Raw genomic sequence first — 10539 nt, 5'->3', positions numbered from 1 at the left:
TAAGACTAGAGAAATTCCACTAAACTTCAGTAGCTCTCTACTCACCATGACGATCATGATTGCCCACTTTCTCCTCGCCCCGTCAGGCAACCGTCCGCCATCCCTAAACTTTAGTAGCTCTCTACTTACCATAATAGTCTTATTTCCAAAAACAACAGGGGGTGAGTAAAGTTTGCAAAGTAACATTTTGCCCCTAGAAAAAGACAATTATACCCCCTATTAAAAATATTTTCCTTCCATCTTCTCTTCTTTCCCATTTCTCTTCATTCATCCCTCTCTTCCTTCATTCTCTACGGCCATTAACCACCTTCAAGCAACGAGCAACGAGCAACGAGCAACGAGTGAACGAGCCACCTTCAAGCAACGAGCAAACGATCTCCCGGCAACGCCGATACGTCAAAGCAAATGGTGTCGAGACGTCTGCTTCCTCTCTCCTCGACTGTAGCATTCCGGCGATGGATAAACATTGTTAATATTGTTAATATTGTTTATATTGATCATATTATTGTTATAGCTGAAAACATTGTTCATATTTCGTCAAATTTCCCGTTCATACTATGTTTATTTTGATGGTTAGCGCACGCGCAGACGACAAATGCATTTTTCGCAGGCGACAATTGTATTTTCGTCTACGAAAAATGTTTTTTTTTCGTCTGCGAAAATACAATTGTCGCCTAAGAAAAATGCATTTGCGCCTGCAAAAATATATCTGCGTCTGCGAAAATGAATTTTTCGCAGACGAAAAAAAAATGTTTTATTTTTTGTAGCCGTAGGGGGCCTCGTTGCTCTAAGGGAGGGAAGGTGGTTCGTCCGTAGCCGTAGAATGAAGAGAAGAGAAGAGAAGAGAATGAAGAAAAAGAAAGAAGAGAAGAAGAATTATTTTTGCCCGGGGTATATTGGTATTTTGCCAGGGACAAAAGATTACTTTTGCAAATTTTACTAACCTGTTGTTTTTGAAAATAAGACTGTTATGGAGGTCATTTCGTCAAATTCCCCGGAATTCATGCTAATTAAAGAAAGTGTGTTTTAAAATAACCAAAAAAAAAAAAGTAAATACAAATTAATGTTTTTAATATAATTAACTTAGGTTGATAATTTAGCTTGCGGATTAGACGAAAATGAAAACATTAAGTATAATTTTGAAACAGTATTTAGTGGCTAAATCTAAATATATTAAGAATAAAAACTATTTTATATAAAAGATTGTATTTTTTAACTATGTAAAAGTGTACAAATAAAACAATTATTTGAAAAAAAAAATAGGACTAACCGAAAAAGACAAAATGAAGTTGTTTTAAGAGAATTATTTTATATTATTCTAAAATTGTTTTAAGCAAATGAATTTAAACATTTTCCAAATATTAAATTAAATTTATAATAACTAAATATACAAATATCGCTCATACTAATTTTTATGTATTTATTTTAACAATTTATTTATATAAATTTTATAAACAACAAATAAAAATCAACAATTCAATAAATAATGGACTAACTAACTGAATAACATTATAGCTTCAATTGAATATAAATATGATTAAATTGTAAATATATTAAAAAGAAAAAGTACACCCTAATGAAGCCAAATATACTAACACAAAATGCCAAAAAATGGTGGTAATTAGTGGTGGAAAGCAACTATTGTTTGAAATACCAACAAACATTAAGCCACAACACTATAGAAAGTGATAGAAATGTCAACAGATGATATAGAGTTAGAAAAGTACAACTTAATTTACATCATAAGTTGTTTATTATTATTTTTATTATTATTATTATTATTATTATTATTATTATTATGCCCATAACTATGAAACACAGCATAACCACCAAACCTAATATACAACCACTACATGTCTAAATAAACCTGGAAGACTATGCACTGTATATAATATCTATACTAATTTTATTTTTTGAGACAGGGGATCTGCTCATGGTCTATATTTGAGGCAATGAGTTCTGACAACCATCCGCACAAATCCCAACAATCGTGGCAGCAAATATTCATGAATCAGAGTTCCCCATTCCTGCAAGATATTTAAGAGAAGGAATGTCAGTTAATGCTTTAACAAACACATGTTCTTGTTTGATCTGTTGTTATTTGAATATTTCCAAATAACCTTCTTTGAGGTAGGCCAGGTTATTTGGATAAAAGATATTAAGAGTATAAATCTATAATGAAAATTTATATCTTGCAAGAAAATAGAGGGTATTTTAAATACATGATTGTTGATTTTATTTTTTGTTAATAAAGAAACAGCACAGTTATGGAAATAAAGCAGATAAAGCAAAAAGTAAGTAGAATTCCCATATTGGGTTATTTGAAATTAATCTCAATTAACCAACATCAAACAAGGCCTAAGAATCTTATTTTGTTTAGAAGCAGTTACTTAGTTTCAGACATACCTTCTCCATACAACTGTTCAAATCTCGTGACAATATGTTTTCCATAAGTGTACTTCTTCAGTGCATTCACATGAATATGTATGTGGCTGAGCAATATTTCCCTTTGGCTATCAGTACACGTTTCTAGAAGTTTCTGGATAACATAGTTTGCATATTGGTCTTTCATCATTGCCTTGGAGAGAACACATAAGAAAGTGAAAACCATAAGATTTTTAGGGAAACTATTCTAAATTAATCAGTAATAACATGTTTGTATTAATACAAGTCAGTCGTTAAAAGCCAAAGCAAGTTAAACTTACCAATAAGTTACTTCCATCATTTCCGCTAATAATTTCCTGAATTAAAATCTCCCTGTCAGCAGAATTACCATGCTCCATGCATTTTTCAATGACATTAGAAGCGAATTTATGCTGGCTCATCTGCACTATATTTCCCGATAGTTTACTTATGATTTTGCTTCTTTCTGGAGGCTTTCCCCTCTGCAACACATGCTGTTTGCACCAATGTAAAGAAAGCATTAGCTCCAATTCTGTGAAACTAAATGCTAAAAGATTATACCCAAAGCAAATAACCTACAAACATGGTGCTATGCAACATTGCAATTGAGCCTAACACCCATAGCATTTATAAAAAGGGCCACATGCAGATTGGCCTGCATTCGAGTATAGTGTCTCGGAATCCAGATGAGATCATGTTTGGAAACAAAACTTAGTCCGACACAGATTCAGATATTTATTCTCAGTTTCTCATATAGATCGGGATCAAGATCTAGAAATAGAAAGTGTTTCCAAATAGGAACTGACCACCTAAGTATCTTCTGATACTTAGATTGGTATTTTGTTGTAAAGGAAGATTGGTATATTTAAGATCTCTATTTGGAGGGACTATGCCAATTAGTTGTAAGAAAAAAATGAATTGGATTTCTTAAGTGGACTTCAGTTAATGAGCAAAAGAGAAATTGGTACTTTTGTGAGTCATAATTTTGAAACTGTGTTTATACTCCTTCTCAGAAACCAAAAGGCAAAGGTGCAACCAGAAAAAGAATAATGGAAACAAACTTGAATTGCATATTTGCATTATCAGTTTTGGCGATTTTTCAAAAATCACTTTCAATTTTAAATCATTTTGAGACAAAATACTAGTTTCTAGATAGAATGATTTTGCGTAAACAAAAATCCGCAACATATTTCACATTTTACCCTAAGGGGCAACAGACACCACATCCAACTTGCACATGTTTGCCCTCACTTTCCCAGTTACCACATCAATCCTAGGATGCACAAACTTCAATTATTTAAGACAAATCTTAAGCTAGAATCATGTTTCAAGTATTCCACAAGAAGATTATATATCATCTTTTGAACCTAAGTTTTTAGGGAGGCGTCAAAATAGCAAGTTAGGGAAAGAAATACAATACAAGTGGAGAAGTAGCACTGACCTGTGTAACATAGTTGCCATACTGGTTTTGGGCAAGTGTACAAACAGACTCCAAAATCTCATCTACTATGAATTGACACTGAGGTTGATCCATACAGTGCTCAAGTACCCTCTTAACAGAAAAATTATATATATCACGTAAATATAAGTATTGTAATACATATAAGCGTTAAAGTGAGATCTCAGTATCATTTAGACAGACACCTGAATGACGCGACAACCATACGGATGCATTGAAAGAGTTGCAACTTGACCATGAAAAGCAGAAAGAATAAATTCAATCTTAAATGTTGGAATACATTCAATGCACTTCTGAATAACATGATTTCCGTTTTGATCATGAACACATATCGTAACATGTCCATCCAGCTCACTCACCAACTTTGCTTTCTGATCCAATTCAATAACTTCAATGGCCTAAAACATACATCAACCATACATTATCCCGAGTACAAAGATGATGTCTCATGTTAAGCATGACAATTCATATGAGTCAGGCATGCTAATTATTATTATTATTATTTTGAGACTGGGTTTTCTTTTCTTGAGGAGGATAGCACAACAACCCACCACCATGTCCTTCACCTCAGTCAAGGTGTTTTCAATGAACAAACACAAGACTTCAACCTCCAGACATGTTTATTGACCTTAAGCATAGTCAAGAAAAGAAGTTTGGAACAAATTATTAGAATTCTCTGCATTTATGAGTTATGGGAGATAGATTAACCCCATTTATTTTTCTTTCATTCTCATTTTCTATTGTTCGAGTTGTACAAATCAATGATTACACCCACCTTTTGAATTACGCGGCAGCCATACATCTGCAGACTTAATGATAAAATTTGTCCCACAAGTTGGTTGGCAAGGTCCTTCCTTTGTTGAGTACTTCCATATTCAAAAAACTGCAATGGTCCAAAAGAAAGAATGACAAAGTAAAACTATTTAAGAGAAAAATGCATAGAGTTGGTAAAGAAACTTTAATTCTGATGTCAAATCTAATGCATACCTTTTGAATAACATAATTACCAAAAACATCTACGATAAGCATGGAGGCATGAGGAAGAACTTCCTTAAAAACAAAAGCCTTCTCATCAGAACTGCAATTTTCCAATTTTTGTTGAATGAATCGACTCCCATGTTGATCCGCGCTGGAATTCAATGTGATAGTTAAAATCCTAAGAAACCTAAATAATCATAATATAATAGACAAATTGAGAGATACTGAAAAAAAAGAAGTTGCCTGAATTGAACTATATGTCCAACAATATCAGATAGCTCGAATCTCCGGCCTCTACCAGACTTCAACTCTTCAAGGAAAGAATGTACTCTGGTGTTATTGAAATTCTCGATTTCTCCTTGATCTTGCCAGCGGGAATAAGTACCAGCATTTTTAAAGGATGAGACAACCCCAGCCAAGGGTGATAAAGGAAAATTCTGACTAGGATTTGATGACAATGGTAACTGCATTAGAAAGCCAGTGTTTGAAGGATTCCCATAATAAGGACTTGAAAATCCCCCACCTTTTCTCTGAACAACATCAAAGTCTGTCTGGTACTTTATCGTCTGGTGATGCGGGCCAGCTGAAAATTCTAAACCGTTCTGTTGATAATCAGGAGGGCCAAACATATCAAAAACATTGTATGAATTTCTATTGGTTGACTGATCAAAATATTGCATTTGAAAAGAATTTGAAAACGGTTGCGTTGTGAAGCCATATTGTCCATAAAGATTTTCAGTATTTGTCAGCCCTGAGTTTTGACCAGAAAAGCTAGGACCAGCAGAAGCTCCATCAAATGACATAGGAATAGCACCATGAGGATATCCAGGCATAAATATTGGGAAAACACCATACTGAGGAGAAAAGTAACCAGAAGGTTGTAGATTTGGGTAACAAGGGGTTGAGGAAGGAATAGAAATGGGGGAATAAAGTGGAGTCGCAAATCCAGATGAATGAAGTATCTGTACATCAGTAGAAGAAAAACTTGAAGGGCCATGTGGAAATTGAGGTTTGGCATTCTGAAATTCATTTCTTTGCTGCTGTGGTAGAAATTGATGCAGAAGATTACTCTGAGAACTCTGTTGCCAGCTCTCCTTTGTATGTTCTCCAAGATTTTGCTGGTCAGATATATTCATATTCATCATCCTCGATTCAATGGAAGCAAGATCTGCACAGAAATGCCATTAACACTTGTTCTGTTTTTGTATCTAGATACATTTGCAAATACAAAAACGTTTGGAGACTAAATTTGTTCAGAGACAGATTCATAAACTTATTCATGTTACTGTATCTGGAAACGGATCCACATACAAAAATAGAAACAAAAAGTGTTTTGAAATGGGACCGTATCATTTAACAATCTACTGAGAAAAGGTGGTACAAACGGCATGCCTTCTGTAGACCAAGAGCCGGAAACAAGACCTTTTGGTGGATCCGTGTTTACAGATATCCCCAAACCATCGGCATCTGAATGAGATGAAGTAGCAGTATTTGTTGAGTTCAGTGAAGCATTTTGCATAGAGCCTAAATCAGCATCATATTCAATTGATTCATGGGTTAACATAGGTGATGAAGTTTGAGCAAAATTTTCCTGCAGCATTGTAGAAGTTAAAACACAAATTCAGCCTAACCTTCTTACTCTAAGAGTGTTAGAAGAAAAAAAATATGCTTTAAACCAAAATACATATAATCTACCTAGTGACCACATCATTCAATTCATCAACCAAAATACCATCTATTTTATAAAAAGAAAAAAATGATTAATTGTATATTTGTAACTATAATGTCTTTTTACCCAAATAATCTGATTTTCTATAACCTTAACAAACAAGGTTATTTCTAAATACCACTTGGTTATTCAATAAACCCCAAATCAAACAAGACATAAGATTCAATGACTTTGTGAAAAAAAGAATGTTGAGCCTTCTGGTTCTCTGATTAATGTCTGACATTCTAAGTCCAAAAACAATTCCAGTTTTATGACTTTTGTTTTTCCCTCCCCACTTTCCCTTTTGTAATGAGTGTTCCTTTTTAACGAAATGTTGACCATTTAAAATAAATATTTACCTGTTCGAGTCCATCTAGACTTCCATGTGGACCAGAAAATGTTTCATTACGCCCAGACCAAAACCGACCTCTTATATCTGACTGCTGAATAGAAACTTCATTAGATGAGCTATCATCTTCAGAATCTTCTGGATAATTAGGGAGCTTATTTTGAGTGGAATTTAATGTGACACGGTTTTGTTGACCGAAAGATGCCAATCTCCAATCACTATCCACCTGTTGGTTCCTCAATGAGGTTAGTGGAGAATAAAATCTAGCAACAGCAGAATGTGAACCTTCCACAGTTGGCGGTGCACTTCCACTCCTACTAGGAATCATCTCTCTTCCACCACTCTCTAATCCCGGCCCCTTCATAAGCAATCCCAGCTCTTCTGAAGATGATGCTCCAAGTGTAGCAGCCTCCTTCAGTGAGGACCATTTTCCATCTGTCTCGAGTATTCGAATAGGATTTTCAGTTGTCATCAATTTGCAATATGATTTGATTCCTCTCCACAATGAAAATCACTAGCATCTTCTAGAAGTTCTATGTTTGAATGGGAGAAAGTGAGAAACAAAATAAAAATAACAATATACAAGGAAAATGTATGCACCATTTCAATAAACAAAACAAAAGAAAATAATAATAATAAAGAAGGAAAGAAGCTCATTTTGTTTTTCGATTTTACATGAAAAGATCGTTTTGCTTCCTCAACTTGAGACTAACTAGCTTTGCTTCAAACTTTTAAAAATGGCTCAAATTACTTCTTATTGTCATTTTTGGTTAACTCTTAGTCAAAGGATTGATTAAGGGACTGCATATATTGTATAGAGATGACCAATAACTAATTGTAGATGTAAGTAATTTGAGCCATTTGTGCATAACGCAAAATGATACATGTTGAGTTTTAGCTATATAAATAGTTATTAGAGTTTATAAACTCAATAATTACTTTAGATAAATATCATTAGTTTTAAATATTATTTTAAAGATTTATTGGCATTTAAAATTCTTATGTTGTTTTCTTATTTATTGTTTTGTTTTTTACTTCCCTTTTGTAACGTTTGAACGCATCTTGCGTTCTTTTTAATAAAAGTTGACCTCTTTCAAAAAATATTATTTTAAAGATTTAATTCCTAGCCTAATTAGATTAGGATTTTAATCCGATTTAGATCAGTATTTACAAATAGTAATACTAATATTAGAGGCATGTGTTATTATAACTCAGTTCAATTCAATCCAATCCAATCAATTACAATTCAATAAAGTACTTTTCTATTCTCTATTATAAAAGAATAAGGAAAAATGACAAGTCAATTTATCTTTCTTTTAATTACTCCTTAATTTTATGTTTTATTGTTTCCTTAATTTCAGCAGTTAAGAGTTATCAATACTCAGTCCATGTATCTATGAGTACCAAGATAGGGCAATGTAATATCTATGAAAATTCTATCAATACAAAATCAAGAACTGTGTTTGAGAAGAAAAGTCTCAACAGTCTTGATAGTTTTATTTAGTCTAATTCTATAACAAACTTGGTATCACTAGCATCTTCTAGAAGACCTATATTTGGATAAGGAGAAAATGAGAAAGGAAAAAAATATAACAATACAAACAAAACAAAACAAAAAGGAAAGGAAAAAAGCTCATTTTGCTTAAGGAGTTTACATCAAAAGATCACTTTACGTCCACAACTTGAGACAAACTTATTTTGCTTCAAACTTTTAAAAATTGCTCAAATTACATTTTATTGTCATTTTTTTGTTATCTTAGAAATAATTATTTTAATCAATTCAATTCAATTCTTGGTCATCACTATTAAGGAACTGCATAAATTGTAAGATCACCAAGAACTAACAGCCAAAATAAGTAATTGATAGAAAATCATGCATATAACAAGCAAATACCAAATCTTTTACTAACTGCCAACAAAGGATTAACTACTCAAGGTCAAAACTAGCTCTCTCCGTTTTCAAGTTATGCATACATAAAGAAGAAACCAAACAGGCTTTCATGTGTATCCGAGTCTAGAGAGCAAAACATTGAAGTAGATTGAACAAGTATCGTCAGGAAGAGCTTATATAAAGCTTTAATCGTCAGACCTTACAACTTATGTACTCTGTTTGAAGTCAACGATCAGAGAAGAATGTAACAGTTTTAAAGTCGTTTGAATTATGTAACAAACAGAAGAAAAGATCAAAATTCAATCCGTTTAAGCATGAAATAGCAAGCTGAAAGAGTTAAGAGCTTAAACAAACTTGATCACAGTATCGCCGGTAAAGAGTTTATCGGAACCCTAACCATTTCGAATAACGAAATTCACGATAAAATTAGCCTAAGGAACTCACCTCGTTGAATTCTTCTTGTGCGAGAGTGCAAGTGGTCAAAAACCCTAGAGAGTGGCCAGCTTTAGAGAGAGGGAGAATGGGACAGGGGGGTTCGGTTTGGGATTTGGTCAAGTGAGGGTAATTAACATTTGCCACGAAAGAGGGGAAAAGGACTGGTCCCAGACTTCCGGTTATTGGCCGCCTTTTGGAGAGGAGAGGGAGGGGAGAGAAATCGTATATACTATTTTGTCTAAAATCCTTGAAGAAAAAGGGAACCATGTTTTCCCACTGTTGGCAACCAAACGAGGTCAGTTGTACAATCTTCAAACTACTATCAATTTCAAAACATCATTTACTCTTTCTTTAAAAATATTTTTTATTTATTTTTTAAATTAAATAAAATAAAATCCTGGTTGGAATGGAACCAATAATCGATTGATGGTGACCATGTTAGGGACTAATTGATCCTGAACATGACCATGTTCGGATCATTTCGTCCCCAACATGAACATGTTCTAAACCATTTCGGTCCCCAACATGACCATGTTTGAGACCCAATTGGTCCAAAATATTACAATGTTCAAGACTATTTTTCATCCCCATTATGGACATGTTCAAGACCATTTTGATCCTTAACATGACCATGTTTGGGACCTAATAGGTCTCTAACATGGTCATGGTCACTATTATTTTTCTTAATATAGTTTCACTTTTATTCTTTAGCTTCATGGATCCCGAAGTTGAAATACACGATGTTCAAATCCCTAACGTTGGAATAATTTTTGCTTCCGTAAAGAAGCTTCGCGGATTTTATAACACATATGCCCAATTAAAGGGTTTTGGCATTTCTAAGTTAGGAGCAAGAAACGGTCCATATGGCAAACAAAGTGGTTCTCTATCGCTCGTTCCAAAAGTGGTGCATGTTCTACAAAGGAGGAAAATATTTTACAATGTACACCTTCTACCAAGACGAACTGTAAGGCAAAAATAAACGTTGCGATTATGAATTATGTTATTGTTGAAATTACTAGTGTCTTCCATGAGCATAACCATATTTTGAGTCCGAGAAAGTCGAGACATCTTAGATATCACAAGATTCTAGATCCAAGTGCGAAGAGAAGATTGGATTTAAACGACGAAGATGTAATTATTTTGACATAAACATATCAATCACTTGTAGTTGAAGATGGTGGATATGATAATATTACTTTTGATGAGAGAACTACAGAAACTATATTTCACAAGCTAGGCGGTTGCGGTTAGGAAATGGTGATGCCGAAGCACTATGTCAATATTTCTACCAAATGTAAAGTAGATGTGTAAATTTT

At 33.7% G+C, this 10539-nt stretch overlaps 1 protein-coding gene across 2 annotated transcripts; it reads right to left on the bottom strand.

Moving 5' to 3' along the window:
- Positions 1-1651: 1651 nt before the first annotated feature.
- Positions 1652-9412, bottom strand: LOC124914043 (pumilio homolog 6, chloroplastic-like). 2 transcript variants are annotated; one of them, XM_047454508.1, is made up of 11 exons: positions 9233-9412; positions 6908-7430; positions 6233-6431; positions 5084-6008; positions 4850-4991; positions 4638-4745; positions 4048-4260; positions 3845-3955; positions 2706-2897; positions 2407-2578; positions 1652-2027 (listed from the first exon to the last, which is right to left on the bottom strand). In XM_047454508.1, exons 2-11 carry the CDS (start codon positions 7367-7369, stop codon positions 2005-2007), a joined length of 2547 nt encoding a protein of 848 aa, XP_047310464.1. In that variant the 5' UTR covers positions 7370-7430; positions 9233-9412; the 3' UTR covers positions 1652-2004. The 2 variants fall into 2 exon arrangements, with proteins under 2 accessions (XP_047310464.1, XP_047310465.1); XM_047454509.1 differs by having other exon boundaries at positions 6263-6431; positions 9233-9410.
- Between the last annotated feature and the right edge of the window lie 1127 nt (positions 9413-10539).

Source organism: Impatiens glandulifera, chromosome 9 (genome assembly GCF_907164915.1).
Source record: "Impatiens glandulifera chromosome 9, dImpGla2.1, whole genome shotgun sequence".
In the NCBI taxonomy this organism is placed as follows: Eukaryota; Viridiplantae; Streptophyta; class Magnoliopsida; order Ericales; family Balsaminaceae; genus Impatiens; species Impatiens glandulifera.
Note: the sequence above shows the minus strand (reverse complement) of the source record. Positions and strands in the feature narration are given on the sequence as shown.